The sequence below is a fragment of the Mya arenaria genome, chromosome 7, assembly GCF_026914265.1.
Source record: "Mya arenaria isolate MELC-2E11 chromosome 7, ASM2691426v1".
NCBI classification, from domain to species: domain Eukaryota; kingdom Metazoa; phylum Mollusca; class Bivalvia; order Myida; family Myidae; genus Mya; species Mya arenaria.
This window is the reverse complement of record NC_069128.1, coordinates 26,453,999-26,477,279: the sequence shown is the minus strand read 5'-3', so window position 1 is coordinate 26,477,279 and position 23,281 is coordinate 26,453,999. Positions and strand designations below refer to the sequence as shown.

Genomic DNA, 23,281 nt, shown 5'->3' with positions numbered 1-23,281 from the left:
ATAAAATGATTAGGCGACATACGACAAATAAAAAATGCGCCAAGTGGCGGGGCTTTTATGAGATGCAAAAAATGCTTAATTAAAGACTAAATCAAATATACAATATGTTTTTTTTAATAATAAAGCATCGCCTTTAAAGACACTGTGGATACATTTGTTAACACTCACCAAAAAATATCAGTTATCAGATATGCTCGTTTTCTTGCAGTGAAACAATAATTAAATGATGACAAATGTCTGTATCCAAAACAAACACATTAACAGTGTATGAATACCACGTGATAACTAACGCCATAAATGCTATGTTGGAAAGCAACATTTTGCTTCAAAGGAAACTTAAAACATGGATAACTTTTCTTTACCATTTTAAAAGAAATAAAGGGCAGTCTATGCTGCTTAAAGAGTCCCGCCTTCGTTTTACTACCGGAGTTTGATTAAGTGATTGGTCTCCACAAAGACTTCAAATAAAGGTAACTGCTCATTCTCATTATTTCTAAAAACACATGTCATACTATTTTTATATGTGAACAAAAACATACACAAAACGCATTTATTTGTTCAGTTCTGCTGCAATTGACGTAAAAAGAATTTCTTTTAGCGGGCTTCGTAATTTTTATGTTGTTACTGTTTAATATTTACGTATATCCTGGTAAAAAGTTCAAAACATTTCCAGTGAAGTATGCAAACGAGTGTTTCTTGTATTGTGTCTTTTATCTAATATGAGCAATATCTTGTCTTGATCCTAATTGATCTGTAAGTTGTATGATATCGTAAATATATTTCGTATGCAACTCGGTGTAAGATTATGTAATGATGTTTATACCAAGACAGCTGTTTGATAATTGTAACATCATTTTCAAATTTAAGCCACTCTAGTTTTTCAAACAGGTCATGTGATCAAGTTCTGGTAGGGTGAAAAAGGAGATTTTTTTCAGCATAATTAAAAAATTTCATGCGATTGCTTATTTTTTTTATCCAGACGCTGCAACAATAGTCAAGCATTTGAAGTGTACATGTATATGAATAATAAAACGGTCTTCTCATTTGTTCAACTGAAGTTGAGGCCTTATAGTAGGGCTATGTTTGTATTTATGTTCTTGCAAACATTGCAAAACTTGAAAATTCTGTAACTAAGATAATCCATAACAGTTCCAAGCAATATCTTTACACTGTCGATAAGGGCGTCGTTAACATATATATTAAGAGCATTTATATTTCTTAGCTTTGGTTTTCAGTGGATGTATTACCATATTGTTTGTTTTACACCACTTCGTTACGCCCGTTGGTATGTCTCATGTGACCAATCAAGCGGCTGGATTTCACCTTATTATTTATTCATGAGTACAGATTTTTACAGCTGATTTGCCCAGGGTATCATATAGGTTATGATACGCTGGGGTGCTGAGGATGACTGTTAACATGAAAGTAGGTCAAGTAGATTCAACCTGTTCAGCAATATCTTGAGAAGTTATTTCTCTAATATGAAACGCATTTTTTTTTCTAAACTTAGGTTCTATATATTGGTTTTGTCTTTGAATACTAGAAAGCACTTTAGTTATTTTGCAATATAGAATATTTAGGAATTTTTATTATTGATCTAAAACCTTTATAATAAGCATTTTCTGCAAGAATAAAATATGCTTGTTCTTATTTCTCGATTATACTAGTATTGGTTTTGAAAAATACACACTCCTGACAGCAATAGTGAGTTAAATATTTGTTTTATGACAAGTTAAGTATAACTAGCATTTCATTCCTTTAAAGGATCTGGAAAATTCCAAAAAGTTGGAAGTAAAAGTTAAGTTGAAGTATGTATTTCTTATAAGGAATATCCCAGTCAAAACATCCGCTACAAAGCATCAATTACTGACCTTTTCCTATCAAAGATTGTATGAGGAAGTTTATTGATACACCAGCCCGTACCTCGATGTTGTTCCAGTCTGTAGCATGGTGTAGCGGCGTCTGCTGGGAGCCGTCACGGTCATCCACGCTCGAGCCGCTCGACAACAGAAGCTGAACGTTCTTTAATTTGCCTAAAATTACGAATTAAAATTACCATCGACAACACTGTTTTTAATATTGTTATTGGCAACACAGGGATATGGCCCAAATAATAAAACTTACTATTAAACAAAGTGCTACTGTAGTGTTAAAACTGCACTCTCACAGATAAACCGTTTTGAAAAATGCATAAAACATCAATTTTTGAACTTAGATGTAAAAATCTGCGTTCTATTTTTTTTGTCAGTAGTCTTACTGGTTTCCATGCACTTTCATCAAAATTGGTTTGTTCCAAGACAAAAAAATGTTTTTAGAACGTTCAATATGTGAGAGTGCAGCTTTAATTGCACAATTATTACCGGCCAAATCCCTTATTCAAGTTTGGATTGATAATGGAATCAGTGGTGTATATGCCGTTTTTTTATGACTGAATAGAAAAACGATTTTTCATTTTCCGTTTTAAATATATATAATATAACCATGGATCACAATGAAGATTCATTTAAACCTGTTTTTCGTTTTAGCCGGGTTTTTTTTTTTCATCCGGAATACGGATTATAGAATGGCGAAAAACGGGCGGGCGGGCGAAAACACGTCTAAAGCTAAAGTTCTTTTGCCATGTAATAGAAGTTTCTCAGAATTCTTGTCTACATCCTGTCTTGAACATTTGTGAATATGGGTCATTTCAGTTAAAAAAAATAGGTCACTAGGTAAAATCTTAGGAAATATTTAGTCAATAGATCTGTTTTATCCAACTGTTATAAAACTTAATCAGAATAGTTTTCTACATTGTTGTCTTGAACATTTGTGAATATGGGTACCTTAGGTAAACACTAGGTCCCTAGGTAAAATTTTAGGATATATTTCCCCATGGCTTAAACTGTTATTGGCATCAGTATGTAATACTGCACATTTGAAATTGATTTGTTCTTAAGTAAACCATATCTTTATAAGTGTTATAACGACGACGTCAACGACGATTCAATGCCGTCGGGGATGCGTACCTGACTTGACTGCTTCACAGAGAGCGGTGCTTCCGGCACGGATGGAGTTGGGGGAGGCAGAGTCCTGAAGCAGAAGCGTCACCACCTCATGACTCTCCGCGTGCCGGCCCCGGGATGCCTTAACAACCGCCACGTCCTTTTGCTCGTCACTCCAGTATCGTCTCTACAACAACAAGAACATTAAACAATATCAGTGACAACAATTTTTAGATCGTTACTGCAGACATCCAACGATCTCTGCAGACCGCATCTGCAGCCATATGGCGATAAATACGCTCTTAGTTTTAGGTATACAGTTGGGTCTGAATAAAAGCACACCATACATAATGAATGCTATCTATATTTAGCAATGTTTAACTGTGTTGAATATTTAGACACTTTAGAAGATCACTCACGGAGAGGATGTCCCTGACGATGTTCACAGACACGAGATATTGCTCCTCCTCCATCAGGGCGTCCGGAAGTTCGACTCCGGCGTCCGCCAGCAGCTTGTACACCTCGTAGCTGCCGCGCGTAACCGCAAGACACAAGGCAGCCTGCAGCTCCCCACGACACCACTGCTCCCGACCACTATCATTAGATGTATGCGCACCTTCAAAAGCAGTCAAACGATAATTATATTACGAGATAACAGACCCCAACATCACAAAAATACTTTGATTCTGCTTCAACTTAGAACATTATTTGAAACATACAAATAACAAAAAACGGAAAGAAAATTGATTTCTTGGCCCAATTTCACAAAAAAATCAGCTTAACAGGCTTATGTTGTTTCTTTAATTAGCAAAATTCCACTCAAAAATTTAATCTCGATGGATGGAAAAAGGCATATTGTGATTATCGTTTATATCTAGGCTGTTTCCAGACATTACGGCCAGATGTTTAAATTCTTAGTTATATTTAGCAATAGTCTATTGTGATGTTTAAACAAAAATTCAGGCATATCGAACCCTTACCAAATCGGCCTCATCATGAAGACATTTCTGACCCTGATTTCCGAGACCAATCGGCCATTTATATTTTTAATATTACATGTGAAAAAGTTCAAATATGTTTGTGTCAAAACTTTTATACACAGATATAGAGCAATAGAGACTTCAAAACAATTTGTCTTTGAGCAATGCATCCTTTGCCAGGTAAACTGTATGTGTGAACAACACGTGTGAATTAATAATAATCTTTAACTTCTTAATGTTTTTTTTTCACAAAGAGTTAATAAAGATTTCAGTAATATAAAGAGTGTGTTTTTGGTCATTACTTTTTGGACATATTTCCATTGGAAGATCAATGTTTCAATCGAGGTATATATCTATATGTTAAATCTGGTTTAATGTATTTTATGTATGGCGGATCCGTAAGATAGTAATCCGGTACGGACGTTAATGAAGGCCTATGTGACAGTGCTATACACTGGTGCACGTTAAACCAGGATATAATGCACCAGTCATTTGTACCTCCCCCCCCCCCCAAGGTCCGGGGAATAGCCGGGACTTTGACTTTCGGTCCAGCCAACCCCGGGTAAAATCCCCGGGGACGAACTGATGGTTAAACCCCGGCCAAATGCCCCCGCACCCCAGAGACTCTATATAAGGCCCAATCTCGGCTTAATTTGGCGCTATGACAAAACCACCGCGGTTAAAATATCTCGTGAAAACAATGCACGTTCTTACAAGGCTAATACCGACTCACTCAATAAACTTAATTACTCAAAACTACGATTTAATACCCTTCTCTTAGTGTAAATCTCATCCGATACCTTGTGTTGGTCAACGAAGGGTATTCATCATCGTTTTCCGAGTGCCGATCGCCAGTTTTGGAGATAGATAGGTACATTTAAGAAAATGCTTACTGGTTCATTATGTACACTGGAAACTATTTATTCCTAACAAAAAGATTATAACCGTGTATTTAATAGCAGAAATCGCAAAAATATTAAATGGTTGGTGAATGCTAAAAGATTTACTGTGGTCTACTATAGTCTCATAAGGTAGAAACACCGTGCTCAATGCTACTTTCCTTTAAATTAAACTCGGTATCCTTCATAAGACTCATGTATTTATCCTTTTTGGAATAACTTTCTTTTAAATTAAACTCGGTATCCTTCATAAGACCCATTGTATTTGAGATGTATTCATCCTTTTTGGAAAATCAAAACAAAATTATTAATTGCGGTAAATCAAGACGGTAAAGTTGGAAGGTAGTTGGTAGTTGGTAGTTGGGGATTCGAATAATCAACTACTTACCAGTTGCCAGTTGGGGATTCAAATATTCAACTACCTGCTTGTTGCCAGTTGGGGATTCGACAAACACTGTTTTAATTCACTTTTATTGGTATATTCACCAGTCGGATATTCGACCATTTCCAGTCAATTATTCGCGAATGTTCAACTGCAAACCAGTCAGTAGTTGGGGATTCAGTTTATGTCTTTATGTATGGGTTTAAAGGTCACGTATGGGAAAATTAATCGCCAAATGTTTCTTTATGCATGAACACATATGTTTCTTTGCGACAAACACTGTTTTTATTTACTTTTATTCGTATTTTCGCCAGTCGGATATTCGACCATTTCCAGTCAATTATTCGCGAATGTTCAACTGCAAACCAGTCAGTAGTTGGGGATTCAGTTTATGTCTTTATGTATGGTTTTAAAGGTCACGTATGGGAAAATTAATCGCCAAATGTTTCTTTATGCATGTACACATATGTATCTTTGCGACAAACACTGTTTTAATTTACTTTTATTCGTATATTCGCCAGTCGGATATTCATCCATTTCCAGTCGATTATTCGCGAATGTTCAACTGAAAACCAGTCAGTAGTTGGGGATTCAGATTATGTCTATATATATGGTTTTAAAGGTCACATATGGGAAAATTAATCGCCAAATGTTTCTTTATGCATCTACACATATGTATCTTTGCGACAAACACTGTATAAAATTACCTTTTCTCGTATATTTGCCAGTCGGATATTCGACCATTTCCAGTCGATTATTCGCGAAAGTTCAACTGCAAACCAGTCAGTAGTTGGGGATTCAGTTTTTGTCTTTATGTATGGTTTTAAAGGTCACATATTGGAAAATTAATCCCCAAATGTTTCTTTATGCATGAACACATATGTTTCTTTGCGACAAACACTGTTTTTATTTACTTTTATTCGTATATTCGCCAGTCGGATATTCGACCATTTCCAGTCAATTATTCGCGAATGTTCAACTGCAAACCAGTCAGTAGTTGGGGATTCAGTTTATGTCTTTATGTATGGTTTTAAAGGTCACATATGGGAAAATTAATAGCCAAATGTTTATGTTTGCATGTACACATATGTTTCTTTGCGACAAACACTGTTTTTATTTACTTTTATTCGTATATTCGCCAGTCGGATATTCGACCATTTCCAGTCGATTATTCGCGAATGTTCAACTGCAAACCAGTCAGTAGTTGTGGATTCAGATTATGTCTATATGTATGGTTTTAAAGGTCACATATGGGAAAATTAATCGCCAAATGTTTCTTTATGCATGTACACATATGTATCTTTGCGACAAACACTGTTTTAATTTACTTTTATTCGTATATTCGCCAGTCGGATATTCGTCCATTTCCAGTCGATTATTCGCGAATGTTCAACTGCAAACAAGTCAGTAGTTGGGGATTCAGATTATGTCTATATGTATGGTTTTAAAGGTCACATGTGGGAAAAATAATCGCCAAATGTTTCTTTATGCATCTACACATATGCATCTTTGCGACAAACACTGTATAAAATTACCTTTTCTCGTATATTTGCCAGTCGGATATTCGACCATTTCCAGTCGATTATTCGCGAATGTTCAACTGCAAACCAGTCAGTAGTTGGGGATTCAGATTATATCTATATGTATGGTTTTAAAGGTCACATATGGGAAAACTAATCGCCAAATGTTTCTTTATGCATGTTCACATATGTATCTTTGCAACAAACACTGTTTTAATTTACTTTTATTCGTATATTCGCCAGTCGGATATCCGACCATTTCCAGTCGATTATTCGCGAATGTTCAACTGCAAACCAGTCAGTAGTTGGGGATTCAGATTATGTCTATATGTATGGTTTTAAAGGTCACATTTGGAAAAATTAATCGCCAAATGTTTCTTTATGCATGTACACATATGTATCTTTGCGACAAAAACACTGTTTTAATTTACTTTAATTCGTATTTTCGCCAGTCGGATATTCGTTCATTTCCAGTCGATTATTCGCGAATATTCAACTGCTAACTTGTCAGTAGTTGGGAATTCAGATTATATATATATATATATATATATATATATATATATATATATATATATATATGGTTTTAAAGGTCACATATGAAAAAAATAATCGCCAATATTTCTTTATGCATGTACACATATGTATCTTTGCGAAAAACACTGTTTTAATTTACTTTTATTTGTATATTCGCCAGTCGGATATTCACCCATTTCCAGTCAATTAATCGCGAATGTTCAACTGCAAACCAGTCAGTAGTTGGGGATTCAGATTATGTCTATATATATGGTTTTAAAGGTCACATATGGGAAAATTAATCGCCAAATGTTTCTTTATGCATCTACCATATATATAGACATAATCTGAATCCCCAACTACTGACTGGTTTGCAGTTGAACATTCGCGAATAATCGACTGGAAATGGACGAATATCCGACTGGCAAATATACGAGTTAAAGTGATTTTATACAGTGTTTGTCGCAAAGATACATATGTGTACATGCATAAAGAAACATTTGGCGATTAATTTTCCCATATGTGACCTTTAAAACCATACATATAGACATAAACTGAATCCCCAACTACTGACTGGTTTGCAATTGAACATTCGCGAATAATCGACTGGAAATGGACGAATATCCGACTGGCGAATATACGAATAAAAGTAAATTAAAACAGTGTTTGTCGCAAAGATACATATGTGTACATGCATAAAGAAACATTTGGCGATTAATTTTCCCATATGTGACCTTTAAAACCATATATATAGACATAATCTGAATCCCCAACTACTGACTGGTTTGCAGTTGAACATTCGCGAATAATCGACTGGAAATGGACGAATATCCGACTGGCGAATATACGAATAAAATTGAATTAAAACAGTGCTTGTCGTAAAGAAACATATGTGTCCATGTATACAGAAACATTTGGCGATTAATTTTCCCATATGTGACCTTTAAAACCATACATAAAGACATAAACTGAATCCCCAACTACTGACTGGTTTGCAGTTGAACATTCGCGAATAATCGACTGGAAATGGTCGAATATCCGACTGGCGAATATACCAATAAAAGTGAATTAAACCAGTGTTTATCGAATCCCCAACGGGCAACTAGCAGGTAGTTGAATATTCGAATCCCCAACTGGCAACTGGTAAGTAGTTGATTATTCGAATCCCCAACTACCAACTACCAACTACCTTCCAACTTTACCGTCATCGGTAAATCTTATTTGTGAGTGCAGCTTTAAAGACGTCACAGCGGTAATCCGTTTCAATTCCAATGTGAACGGCCAATATATTGTCGTTGTGTGAGAGGAGGGTATAATTAGTGGAATGAACCCCTGTAAGGCCTTTTTTTCCCCAGATCATATTCTTCCCACCTGGGCAAAATAGAATCCTTTTCTTCTCAGCTGGGAAAAATAAGATCTCATTTGTCACACATTTCGAACATATATATATCACAGCTCCTGGAAATTTGTGATCGAAGCCGGTTTTTTATGTACCTTGAAATCACATCCCTTACAGGTCAAAAATTAGATCATTTTTTAAACAAAAAAAGTAAATTTTACAACTGAGTCTCATGTGTCACAGATTGCTTTTTCCAGTATTGTATATATATATTGTTTATATACATGTATGCGGATATATTCTAGTCAAAAATAATCGTTGATTATGTTGTTGTCGTTTCTGTTGTTGTTGTTGCTATTAGTGATATAAGTAGGAATAGTATTGGTTCTTGTTGGCACCGAAATAGTTGTAGTATGCCTGGTAAAGGTAGATGACATTGTGTTTGTTGTCGTGAGTTGTGTTGGCATAGACAGATTTATTGGAAAAAAGTATTTTCAACGCTTTTTCACGGCTAAATTTCGGGCAAGCAGTGAATACCGCAGTGCTAGAAGAGCTTTGGTTTAAAGATAGTTCTGTTCCGAGCTTGTCTGATATGGTCGAGCATGTACGATAGTGTAACAATCCACCCTCGGGGACACAATCCGACAAAGATAAATATAGAGAAAAATATAGTTTTAAGAATTGGTGGTGGTGATGTTGTTATTGTTGTTGTAAGAATATGTTTTATTGTTTTTCTATAAGGCGTAGTTTTAAGTTGTTGTTGTTGTTGTTGTTGTTGATGATTTTCTTCTTCTTCTTCTTCTTCTTCTTTTTCTTCTTCTTCTTCTTCTTCTTCTTCTTCTTCTTCTTCTTCTTCTTCTTTTATTTCATTATTTTTTTATTATTATTACATTTTTATATCAAATTTATCAAACAGCAATGTCATCGACAAAATCTGTGAAGAATATGATTCTCTTGCTTACCACCATTTTGGTCAATCATATATGTCACAGTTTGAAACAGTAAAGAATAGGGTCATATTTTTCCCAGACCTGTGAAGAAAATGATCTGGGAATATTAAGGTCCAACACACCCTTTTTAACTCTTATTTAATGTTTTTATACTGTTCTTCTAGTTGCGGCGTTTCGTGACCATTCTTGGCTTTTTCGGACGTTTGTTTTCTTGCGAATCGCATGGGCTGTTCGTGAGACGTTTTTGAAACAACTCAAACCAAAAAACAACAACACCTCATTACAATAATGTAAACAGGCTTACTTATCATTTCATCAGAATCATCTAGACTAGTGAACTAGTTTTTCTCTATCTTATACGCAGTACTCTCCCTTGAATGTTTTTTTTCTTCTTTCTGTTTTGGATAGTGTTTTTTAAATTTCAATTATTCAAGGGGCGTTGAGGTTGAAATACTATTTTTTATTCAAAGTAAATATAATTAACAGTCTTTACTGATTTGATATTTTAAGTATTTATGGTTTGCATGGTGGCAGAGATTTCTTTACCATACGGGAAGTAACACTGAGCGGAGTTTGAGGTTTTCGGGCTAAATTTGGTGACTTTTTTATTGAAGGGATGTTATACGAACTATTTATATTTTTTTCCAGAAATGAGTAGGTAATTTGTGTTTTTGTTTTTAAATTATAATGCATAATGATAAGAAAACTTTTATAGAAATATACAGTCGAACCCCGTTGGCTCGAACTCCCAGGGACCGGCGAAAATACCTCGAGCCTCGAAAAATTCCAGCCAAGCGGGAATTTTTATCTCCAGGTTAAAGAAATCGTTCCTTTTAATTCAGTTCGTGCCGACAAGGAATTCGAGCCAAGAGAGTTCGAGCCAAGGGGGTTCGACTATATGCGGTGTTTCTCTTGGCTACACGTTTGGTAACTGTCAGTGTTTGCTAAGTTACATTTTAGCCTATTTAGCTTACCGAGTTTGAGGATGGCGGAGACGAGGGAGAAGTCGGAAACGTCCTGGTCTATTGCGCCGTAGAGCAGACCTACTTTCCGCTTCTGGTCCATTGGGTCCTACAGGGACGGAGGGAGTTAGAGTAGATAGTATCAATTTTCGACCTTCCATAGTATAAAACGATACAAATTACTTTTGACCGGTTCCGAACATAAAGGTGTCCTTGTTTCACGGGAAAGTACTTAACTGATCACTTTCTAACAATGTGTGAATGAGGAGTTACATTGATTATTTTAACAATAGTCAAACCACCTTTTAGAAATTTTGTTAACTTGTGTCCAAAACTGCACCACAAACTTACCGTGGTGTGTTTATCCTGCGCAAGGATGATCTTCCGACTGTCTGGTTGATCCTTGAGATAGTCGAAGAAAAAATCGAGGAATCGAGGGTCCTTCATGGCGCGGTGCTGGGATATCCGCCTAGCCTCACCACCAATTATGTTGTGCACGAACACCTATAACGCGAGGTAACTAAGTGACAAAGAGCATCATGTAGCACGGATCATCAACTATGACTCGGATCATCAACTATGACACGGATCATCAACTGTGACACGGAGCTACAACTGTGACACAGAGCTACACCTGCGGCACGGAGCTACATCTGTTACACTGGGCAACACGTGTTAGGAGAAACACATTGTTACGCGTGGCAGGATAAGTAACACGGAGTAACACTAGTGAACTAACAACGTTTGTGTACTGTATATATGATTTTGCCAAACATAGAAACAGATGAAATGAAATAACGAACTATTGGTGTAAATATAAGTAAGCCCGCAAAACATTACTTAAAACAAAGCATGTACCTTAGCGAGGACGAGGAAGTTTTGTTTGTGTACCCGCATCATGAATATCTCTTCTGGTCGCTCTTCAAGCCCACCGTCCGTCCCAACAAAGTCCATCAGAAACGGCATCGCACAACCTGTAACATGATTGGTAGTCAGTTGCATGCTACTTAACTCCTGATTAATAGTTTGTTAAACCCCTGTAACATACACCTTATGACTATTTGTGGCAATATTTTAATGGGGATTGGCGTAGGTTTTGGGAAGGCAAATTTAAAAAGTGTATTATCTAGTCAACCAGTTACTTACTTAGTTAAATTCACAAACCATAACTAGTTAACCTGCTATACTGGTAGAAGCCAAAAATGCATTCATATAGATAAGTGGTAACACGAATCTTAACTAGTTAACCAGTCCTTGTGTTACTCGCTTAGTTAGATTCGCAAACCATAACTAGATAACTTGCTACTGAAAGAAGCCAAAAATGCATTCATAGATTATCTGTAAAACGGATCTTATCTAGTTTACCAGTTATTATGTTACTTATTCATTTGAATTCGCAAACCACAACTAGTTAATCTGTTAGTGTTGTACAGCTTGAAAAGGTAACAGGTGGAAGTTCTGGCTTTGAAGCCTGTTTTAGTAGTTTGACATTTATCTTACCGAAACATTTTCGCGAATATTACTTAGATAGCTACACAATTGTCGCCTAAATTAAGTGGTTACCACGAAACAATTCTCGAACGTTATCAGGTTATTTTACGACTAATATGCCACCATACGTCAGCAATATATCGAACGAACTTAATATGCGCACGGAAAACTCGCATAAGACTTCCTACCTTCCAGCACTTCCTGTGGATGCCGCTCACCGAAGGACGCGGTAATCGACTCCATGATGCTCTCGTGCGCGAACGTGTAGCAATTTCGGTCCGCGTAGTAGTCCACGAAACTGCTCAACTATTATATGTGGAAACTTCAAATTGAATTTAAGGTACAATATTGTATGTGAAAAACATTAGATACATTTCGCCAACAATAGTTGTTGAAATGAATGTGAGTAAATGCATCAATCGCATGAGGAGAAACTATCACAGCAAAGTAAAGATTGGTTATCAACGATTTCTTTTATTTTCGTTACCCTGAGTTATTCTGGCAGAATAAGACAAATACTATTGAACAGAGATATATAGCATTTGTTAATGTCAAAACAAAAACAGGGAAAATCGTGGCAACAAAGAGTGAAGCAATCCTACATAACTATAAATAGCACCAGTGAAGCAACGCGTCTTCTATGCCATGGTTACCTGGTTCTGCAGAGCCTGGATGATGAAGGTGTTGATTCGGTCGTTCAATGGAATTTTGCACAGGAACGCCAGATCCAGCACGCGCACCCGGAACTTCACATCCGTGAACTCCTGCATGACACACATACAGATACCGGTAATAAAATGTCGGAACAGCAATCCTATGTATATCTTACAAGTACAGCACATCGACCGAAAGCTGTTGTCAGTCTTACCTTTAGTTTATCCACAAATAATATGGCGTCTTTCTGGAACATGAGGAGAACAAGGGCAAGGTAGCCGTACTTATCCCCGTTATACATCTGGTCCAGGGCTTCGAACAGTATCTCTGGAACACAAAATATAGACGTTCGTTAAAATTCGTTAAAGTTCGTTAATCTATCTACTTGCCGCTGCTGGTGCATTACACGTAATACAAAGTAAAGGCAAGCAAGTTTCGAATTGTTACTTCTTAAATAATCTTTATTATTGTTTTTATGATGTGACTGCTACCAACCAATGGGTCGCTCAAAGAACTGCGATCCATTGAGCATAAATTGTTCCCGGCTGACAAAGAGCGCGCAGCATTGCGGGAATCCGAGCCGCGATGAGTGAACGCGCGCAGCCTTGTCAATCTCCGTCTTAGTGACGATAACGTCAGTGTCCACAATGTGGCGCCCCAACATAGACCGCTTTTCCATAAACGTCAGCTCTGAAGGATTTGAAATAAACAATATATAGGAAGTTAATTATAGGGAGACATCATGGTATTAAACGCATACACAATAATGTTACTTCATTTTCGGAGAAATATTTCTTTCATGGTTTTCGGTGAAGTATTAAGTTTTATCGGTAAAATAACAGCAGTGAAACCATCATTCTTGGGTTATTTTCAATTTCATTTTACATCGTTTTATACATACTCTTTGACGACTTTCTTTTAAAATATATGTCAATCGCATAGAATATAGATCTATTCTTACAATTTCACCATATAAGAAATCATTTTGTATCGAGGTTTTAACCTCTAATTAAATTCTTACAGATCGTTGTATGTATTCTTTCTATATTGCTAGCATCGGGAAAATCCCCAATCCTCACAACCATACAATACGATGAGCTTAACAAATTGATTAAATAGATCTTACCCATGTTCCGTTGATATGTTTACAAAACTTTGAAGATACTTTTTTTCAGTTTATAAATGGAGCCATATTTGCCTGATCTAATAGTGTCTTATAACATTCCATAAAAGAGCCCCCAGATGTGAAAACAATTCCTAAATATCACTATTTTGATGCAACGTCTATAACTGATTCACCATATTGAAATTGCAAAATTTGGAAATAACCCGCCTACAAGCGAATCAGACTGATATCTGACAATACCCATGTTTCATGAAACTGTAATAAAATTTGGAAAAATGTTTCTAATTCAATGTTATTCCACATTTGTTATTCTATACCTTGTACCTTCAGTATAATTTTGTTAATATAGTCATACCTTGTTTAATTTAAATACAGTTGCCATTATAAGAAACTTTGGAAAAATGGGTGCTCTCCTAACGCCCATTTTCTATGAAAAGGTAGAATTTGTAATACCGTGTTCTGGTAGAAGGTGAATGGCTTTAGCTTATTATTCAAACGTTGGAAGAAGTGATAAAATCCAAAGATATGGGAAGGTTTGAAAATTAAATTTTAAAGTAAATTTCAAGCAATGAATTAAAAAAAACAGCAATAATAATTCACAAGTATCAGTTGAACGTGGATGATAGGGTGAATATTTATCTTCTTCAACCATTGTATTATGTCATTGCCATCTATCTGTATCCCAAGTTTTATTTAAATCCCTTTAGAACATTCCAAGATATGGCAAACAATCAGCCATTACAGAACAATACCAGGTTAAGGGGAGATAACTACAGGGACAGACTATTATATTTTTGTCTGCTCGACTATTCGAAGAATAAGGAGGTTTAACTACTCGTCCCAGCGTCGGCGTCTGGTTAAAGTTTTAGGGCAGGTTGCACCCTTTATTAAATTTACGTTATACTTCACACATTTGTTTAGGACCTTCACACAATGAAGTAACATAACTCAATAGTATCCTTAATACAAATTATGGCCCATGATTTACTTAGGAACTTAGATTGCGATAATCATCCGATGAACGCAACATCTTCGGATATGCTCGGATCGCGAATCATCATTTTTTTAACAATTCTTTAATGAAATAATGAACTATTGGTGTAAATATAAGAAATGAATTGCGGGATGGATGTCATTATCGGGGATATGAACTCAATGGCGCTGGTCAAAGTACGCGTAGAGTCCTTCGGACTCCACACGCTTTAATCAGCCCAATTGCGTTCATACCCCGATAATGACACCAATCCCGCAATTCATTCCTTAGATGGCGCCTGTTTGACTCATAGTTTAAAACAATGACTGCATCGAATATTGGAAAAGTTTTTTGCATTAAGTACTCTGAATTGTAATCCTTCGGCTGCAGATAGAGTTTGGATCCCTAATCATAGAAGTACTTGGGGTTTACCTATTAGTTTATTACTATTTGTTTTATTATTAATTTTCTACAAGTTAATGCATACTTTGATAAGGTTTAAAACGTTTTTACTTTATTCAGGATTGTTGAGATAAGAGTGAGGTTTGTGCACGTAAACTGGTTTAATCCCCCAGTAAATTTACATTTTACTGACCGTTCCAAGCCGGTACCTACCAATCCCTGATAAACACACCTAGGTTTTTATATAGTATATATGTATTGAATTGTTTGTGAAGTTTTGTGCTGTTGTTCCATGTTTCTGGTTTGTGATTGCTTGTTTTTGTGTTCTATGTCTTTGGTGTGTACCCAGTGCAATTAAACGGAGTTTATGTTTCCTCAAGTTAATGCATACTTTGATAAGATTTCCCATTTACGTTTTTACTTTATTCAGGATTGTTTTGTTTTTTTATTATTAAATATTTTACATTACACAACACAATTAATCACATACATAAGTAATGTATAACATATGGTGTTTATTATGTAATGCTTATTTAAGAAGTGAGGGTGGTATCGATACAGAAAAGAACATACATTTTATATTGTTAAACAAACTGATAAAAAAGAAAAGACAAAAAAAACAGAGATCAATTTTTAACTAGAAAAAAATAAATATTAACAAGTAAATAAAGAATTTATAAACTACGAAAAAGTAGAAAGAAAAAAAAGACTGTACTAGAGGGTGTTGCTTAAATGTAATTTTTCTTTTAATACATGCCATTTTTGCTCGTGGACTGTTAGTTTGTCAGTCATGAATGCAATTTCATGTTCAATTTTGTATCGCAAACCTATGTAGTTTTTGAAAGCTGTAAAAGTTGGAGTAATATCTCTTAGCTCCATGAAGTATATAAAATACTTCAACAACACAATCAAGAAATTAATGAGACGACTAAAATTTGACTTTTGAAAAAATCCAAAACTTATGATTTTAATATTTAGACTAATTGGGATATTTATTGACAAGAATAGGTTATTAAGATTGTTCCACAAATTTTGTACAAGTCTACATTCCCAAAAAAGATGTCCCATTGTCTCTATATGTTCTGAACATAATTGGCATAAGCTGGAGTTTGTGAGCTTGCATTGATATAGGTATCTGTTTGTTGGTAAAAGCCTATAAATGTATTTGTACTGGAAGGTTCTTATTGTTGTATCAATGGTGCATGTTAAAGGCAATGTAAATATTTTATTCCACATATTTGTCTCGAAATCTGTTCCTAGAATTTGAGTCCATTTATCGTCTTTACCATGGTTTGCTTTAAGGGTTTTTATTTGTAATGTTTACATAATTTTATTCGGTTTTTGCTGAGCATTTCGACCTTTTGAACAAGTGAGACTATGCCATGATTTACGACTGATTCTTCTTTTAATTTATGTATCTTTCTCGGTATACTAGCCGTTAGCTGGTAATACTTGAGGAAATCAGAATGGTATAAAGATGTTTTATCTCGCCAAATGTATAGAATTCCTTTGATCTGTAATCAAAGATATGATGGATAAATTTGATACCTTTTTCACACCATTTGTGATAGTATACACTTTGTTCATTTACCTTTATGTCGGAGTTATTCCATAATATTGTTATTCAGGATTGTTGGGATAAGAGTGAGGTTTGTGCACGTAAACTGGTTTAATCCCCCAGTAAATTAACATTTTACTGACCGTTCCAAGGCGGTACCTACCAATCCTTGATAAACATACCTAGTTTAATTTAAATAGTATATGTACAAACAGCACAGTGCATATATGCACTGTGTTGTTTGTGAAGTTTTGTGCTGTTGTTCCATGTTTCTTGTTTGTGATAATTGTGTGTGTGTTCTATGTCTTTGGCGATTACCCTGTGCCATTAAACGGGGTTTATGTTTAAACTTTTGGCTACTGAGCTTGTTTATGTAGTTTTTCATATAAATATAAGGAACTTAGGTTAAAGTTTTAGGGCTAGATTAATATCATCTATACGCTTTAATCAATTGACTAAATACTTCGCACAATTATTGACAACCATCTTAAAATTAGTTTAATAACTCCACTTTAAGCCTAAATACAAAAAAAGATGGCCCTTGATTGACTTTTTAATCAGCTGGCCATTGGGCGAGCGATGTCGAACTAACCTGATTATCGAATACTTGTAGTAAGGTTTGACACATAGTAACCAAACTTTAAATATAGGGAGAGTTTATGGAGACCTTTCATGGGATTGGGGCCCCTAGGATCAAGGTCAAGGTCACTGTTACTATAAATAAAATAAAAAAGGTTTTAAAAAACTTAAGTTAGGGTCGACACATTGCGACCAAACTCGGTAAATATGAAGAGTGTATTGAGACCTTTTATGGGATTGTGATTGGGGCCCGAGAATCATGGCCAAAGTCATGGTCACTGTGGCTAAAAATAGAAAAAAGGTTAGTTCTGAATAACTTAAGCAAAGGTTGTCCTATTGTGACCAAACTTGGTATATAGGAAGAGTTTATAAAGAATTTTCATGAAATTGTGTTTGAGACCAAATGGTAAAGTTAACAGTTAATACAAATAGATAATGGATGACTTCAGTGTGATTGTGTTTGGGGTCAAAGTTAAGGTCACTGTTGCCAACAATAGAAAAATGCACGTACAACTTGTTTAATTTTGAATTTGACTTTTTTATTTCTTTTGACAGGCACGTATCGTTATTGTAATCATTTTTAAGACAAAGCGCTGTCCCTACCACAACTTTTATTATTATATTTTTATTATTTTTATTATTATTATTATTATTAATATTATTATTATTATTATTATTATTATTATTATTATTATTATTAGGGGAAGATTATTAAAAATATATGAAGTGCAAGGTTATGGTTTTACTGCACTACACTTCCTCTCATTGTCTATTTCAAGTTTCATTTTAATCCCTTTAATTCTTTCCAAGATAAGGTCTGGACAAACTCCCATTCTCAAAAAAAAATATCAAGTTGATGGGGACATGTGCAGGGCAGGTTTATGGTTCGTGTGTACCACAATTCCTCTTTTCACCATCTATTTATAATTTAAGGCTCATTTTAATATTTTGAATATATACCAAGATATTGCGCGGACAAGGACCCAGGTGTGTGTGTAAATATATTATATATTTATATCAATATTATGTTACATACTAAATGGAATTCGCAAATCATTACTAGATAACCAGTTGCTGTTAAATAAACCAGAAATGCATTTATTGATAAGTGGTTACACGAATCCTATCTTATTAATCAGTTGTTTTGTTATATTACTTATTTAGCTATGATCAATGGGATTTCTAGTTTTAATCGAACAATGTATCGTATGCAATTTGTTACTATTACATCGGTTTGTTACGAGTACAGGCAGAGTTTCAAAGCATCTTGATTACCTGCCGAGGAGCAGTCTACAATGTTGTCCCTGGCGAAGAGTCTGTACTTGCTGAGGGTGGGCCAGCACTTGTCCAGGATGTGATGGCGGGCGGTGATCACCAGCCGCACCCCTGCCCGCCCCTCACGCGCCTGGCACCGCTCGTACATCTGGGAAGAGGGTTTTGAGCATGTGTGCATTTGGACAACAAACTGCATATTCAATAAAAACTATTTAAATAATTCAGCAGAGTGGGTTTATTTGGTCAAAGGTGGCCTAGACTGTGATTCTTCATTCGGAGCAAAATCTTGTTTTCCAACGTAGCAAATTATTATGACATAATTTATCACGTGGTATATACACACTGAGTTAGTGCCTACAAATCTTAGTGGACTAGTTTACACTTTAACTTATCATATTAACAGTTAATACGACGTCCAATGTACCCAGTCGAATTTGGACTCCCAAGCATTGAGCCGGTCCTCGTCCAAGGAGCCGCTGCCTAACATGTCGTCCACAAGAACGGCTGAAACGGCGCGCGGCTCGACATGCAACCATTGGTCCGGGGCCGCCAGCAGTGCGCACTCGTCTTCGTCAAACTGTGAAACCAGCAGTGCCACCGCCGCAGTCGTCTTACCGTCGCCGATGTTACCTGCACAGAGCATCAGTCGGCTATGTGAGTAAGCATTTATGAAGGACGTTTGACATTTTAATTAGGAATGAGAGGCATCAATATATAAAAACTCAGGTTTAGTAAACTGTGCGTACCTAGCAACGAACTACTTTAGCTGTGTACGTGTGCCACTGTGTACGCGTGTTTCTACGCGAGGTAGCACTGTATTCACGTACCACTATGTGTGTGAATGTATGCTGGAATATTACCTTTAAGGATAACGAATCCGTTCTTCATGAGTTTCTGCTTGGCCAGGGTTACGGCCCGCGTTTTCACGAAAACGCGCAGATTCCGGTGATGCTCAAGGAACCGCCGCGTAATTTCTGTAATAATGATAAATGTCAGGGGAAAACAGAACGCTATTTGTATCGGATTGTTATGAAATTATATTCGTATGTACTTGTTTACATATTTGTTAAAACAATCTAAAGGTAAAAAAATATATTGGATAAACGACATTGAACGTCAGGCTGGCACGCCATTAGGCAGTCAAAAATAATAAAAAATGATCATATCGTGACATAGGAAAAAACATTTAAAACAGACATTGGGTGTTCGAAATTGAAAAAGTGATTGGCATGACATTGGAAATTAAAAAAGTAAAAATGTATGTCACAGTGAAAATTGTGGGAAACCGGTGGTAGGGATGTTCTTGCATTAAATCGTTTGCAATAAAGTTGTTTTTCTAAGAAAAAAATAATAATTTAATATTTTTCTTAAGCATTATCCTTGCATTTTTGATACTAAAGTGTACAAGACAATTTCGTATTCTATTATTTATTTTTTTGAAAAAAACAAGTCGTTCAAACTTTTTTCGTTGTTTATACCATCATCATTTTTCGTCAGTAGCTACAGTTATCTATCAAAAATTACATTAACACTGTTAAATCAAGCATTGTGCTATGGTTTCCTATTGTTTTTTTAGACTATCTGCGCATGCGCGCAGGTAGTCTTAAGACCGCAACTCCAAAGAACTACTTCTATTCATGTCGTTTTAACCCATTTTTTTTGTCTCAATGCGCTCTATGTTTAGTAGCAGAATGACGTCGAAACCATAAAAATAGATTATCCGAGTATGAGTTCTTGCTTGTTCGGCTATTTCCGCACTGTATTTCTGTATTCCGGCGTTTTATTTTTAGCAGAATATAACTATTTATAGATCGTTATATTCATCAGATTAGTGAGGGTCAAAATAATAGATGCTCTGGTAGGAAGGTAACATACTGATATTCACTCTGAGTTCAGACCAAGATGTTTTAGAAATTATTACCGACCGCAAGTGTACCATCGCCTGCAGGGTTTATTATTATCATCTTGTGTGATCATGAAGCACGCTTATTTGTAAGGGTGTATTTCTTATATAACTTTTATGAGATAAGAAACAAAAATGATTGTCTGAAAGTCAAAATAGTTGTATCCCATGTTTCGCGTTGCTAATGCTTCGAATACTATGATTTGCCTGCTATACAAAAACAAAATACTATTCATTCTATGATTTTTAGGCGTATATTTTTCTGAGATGTTCACATTTTTTTGCGTAAAAGCTTCGTTCCGGTGTATTCTTGGCATAGTTTTGGACATTAGCCTTTCAATTTATTCTAACATTCCCTGATACAACAGTGAGTTTATGCATACTTTTGATGAAGCAAAGTAGTTCGGATTTAACGTGTAAAATACCCAAAGAGTGCGAAGCATTCATAACAGCACTAGTATTATTTCTACACAGATACTTACATAAAACATAAATAACATTTATTTATCAATAATACTTGAAAAGACACAATCATATTCCCATTCTTAGAACAGACAATTTCCGATAATCTAGAAATAGTTTCAACTACATTAACTGACTGATTTTCTAAAAATAGTTTCTACATACATTAACTGACCACATGTTTGCCCTCACCGCGGGAAAACGACCATCTGATAAGCTCTGCATTTTCAATCGGATAGGAATTATTGCTAAAGTTATTCGTAAAAAATAAAATCATTTTCCTTAAACAGTTAAAACGTGTATGTTCATAAAACTTGCATAACGTATGATATATAATCAAAGCACTGAAAATCTTTAGAAGCGATTGAAAGGGGCATGCATTGTCAGGGGCGTAGCCAGCGTTACCCACTCACGCATGTGCGTGACATTAATTTGAATTGATATCAGAATAAAAGGAAGAGCAGCCAAAGAAAACGTTGCTTCCCTGTGATAGATAGCTTTCTGAGCCGAAATCAATCACTTGGTAACTACAAAGTCGGCGGCCTCGAACCTATTAATCCCTCAAAATACACCTCAGAGCTCAACATGTTCGTTCCATTTTCCATTGTTTTCCACTGGGTAGACCCCCCGCCGAACCCCCAACCGGCTACAGGGATATTCCCCATCCCACACCCTCTCCCTTTAGTGCGTAACATTCGGTAAAGTCTAGCTACGCCTCTGATTGTATCTTTAAATACATGGGGATACGTCGACTGAAGTGATAAGCTGTGCATCTTAAATGGAATTATTGCTGAAGTTGGTTGTAAAAAAATGATTTTCCTTAAACAAAATGTTCATTAAAGGAAATGATATGTGATGTATTGTATTTTCCTATCGTATGATATCTAATAAAATCAACGAAACATCTTTAGCATGCATTGTCACATTAAATACATGGGGAGGGGGGTTTACGACGATTGAAGTGACATTTACATAAACAAAATGACACAAGACGCCATAAAATAGGTAAAGATGTTGTTGCTTCCTAGCCCAGTGTGGGCAAAAGCGCTCTTGGCCCTCGGCACATTTTTCACTTTTATCAATGTGCCCTTCACCCATTCCCATAGTTCAAATAAAATTTGCAGCTCTAACATATTTGCCCGCAGATAGTCTTTCAGCGCCTCGCGCTTTGATTAATTACGCAAACTACCCGTAGACCAATACCAATCGTGCCAAATTGTTCACAGGGGGCGACAGTGGTCTAGTAGTCGCCGCCTCTCACCCAGAGAGTGTTGGTTATAGCACCACTAGGGGTACTTTCTCATGGCCGCTCGAAAAGGACACCAGTACTGGTCTAACCTTTCAGCTGTTTTACAATCGAGGATTTAGTTTAAACGTTTATGGGCTTCATATGACTTTAAACTCCAAACAAATATCCGACCTCGAGCCTTCTGCGTTGAAAAAAAGTTTTCCTTACGTTTTGGGTTTGGTTTAAACTTCACCTTTGATGCTATATTATGACATATCGGGTTAGTAAGCGTGTGTGCGTGTGCGTGCGTTTATTGATCAATGCTGTGTTGTTGTTGTTTTTTTCAATTTTATTTAATGTCCAAAGCCATGCATTCATTTTTCATTTTTTGTATGTCCAATGTCAAATAACGTGCGAGCAAGACATTCATTTTTTTATTACTTAAATGTCTAATGTCTGGCTTCATTTAATGTAAAATATGTACTGTTGTTTGTCTAACTAACTTATATAAGATATTATTGTCAAATGGTAGATAACTCACGTATTCTCTCACGAGTTGTCTCCCCAGCTTGTTGAGCGGGAGCTACAAATGCAAAACACTAAAATTATAACAATCTATTCCAGTCTGAAAATCTCTTTAGAATTAAAACAACCGTTTTTAACCGTTCTTCAGCGGTTGGTGAAATAACCGAAAAACGTTTTCAGGTTTAAGATTTTGGCACCTAACATAAATTTCATTATACGAAAAAAACCTCCAACCGCTACGGAAGTCACCTATATGTCGATCGCCAGTTTCGTCCGCCCACTGGTTGAGAGCGTCGAGGTACTGGTCGCGCTCCGGAAATCGGACCGCTTCCGTCCGCATCTCATCCAGCACGCGCAAAAGTTCGTCCGCCCGCCTTTCCCCGCATACACGCAACGTTACCTGGTCCCAAAACATTGCTCAAGTTTATGAAATTCCGCAAATTTTAAAATTTCATATTTTTTTATTTCATTCTTTACGAAATAATTGTCGGATACCGCAGACACTATGATTTACATTTACGCTTTGTTTCTTCAACAAAAATATGGAAACGATTTTTTTTAGTTTGTTTTTAATGTTTT

General features: G+C 36.0%; 1 protein-coding gene across 2 annotated transcripts in view; it reads right to left on the bottom strand.

The window, feature by feature from the left end:
• LOC128240127 (uncharacterized) overlaps positions 1 to 23,281 on the bottom strand; it is a 45,609-nt gene that overhangs the window by 1,939 nt on the left and 20,389 nt on the right. For both annotated transcript variants that reach the window (XM_052956642.1, XM_052956643.1), the window contains exons 10-24: positions 22,952 to 23,102; positions 22,719 to 22,760; positions 19,445 to 19,558; positions 19,009 to 19,214; positions 18,585 to 18,732; positions 13,167 to 13,361; positions 12,886 to 12,998; positions 12,671 to 12,781; positions 12,206 to 12,323; positions 11,385 to 11,500; positions 10,878 to 11,030; positions 10,539 to 10,635; positions 3,401 to 3,597; positions 3,006 to 3,168; positions 1,924 to 2,033 (exon numbers count right to left, since the gene is read on the bottom strand). In XM_052956642.1, the coding sequence (XP_052812602.1) occupies positions 1,924 to 2,033; positions 3,006 to 3,168; positions 3,401 to 3,597; positions 10,539 to 10,635; positions 10,878 to 11,030; positions 11,385 to 11,500; positions 12,206 to 12,323; positions 12,671 to 12,781; positions 12,886 to 12,998; positions 13,167 to 13,361; positions 18,585 to 18,732; positions 19,009 to 19,214; positions 19,445 to 19,558; positions 22,719 to 22,760; positions 22,952 to 23,102 (2,034 nt within the window). The remainder of the gene's footprint in view (positions 1 to 1,923; positions 2,034 to 3,005; positions 3,169 to 3,400; positions 3,598 to 10,538; positions 10,636 to 10,877; positions 11,031 to 11,384; positions 11,501 to 12,205; positions 12,324 to 12,670; positions 12,782 to 12,885; positions 12,999 to 13,166; positions 13,362 to 18,584; positions 18,733 to 19,008; positions 19,215 to 19,444; positions 19,559 to 22,718; positions 22,761 to 22,951; positions 23,103 to 23,281) is intronic.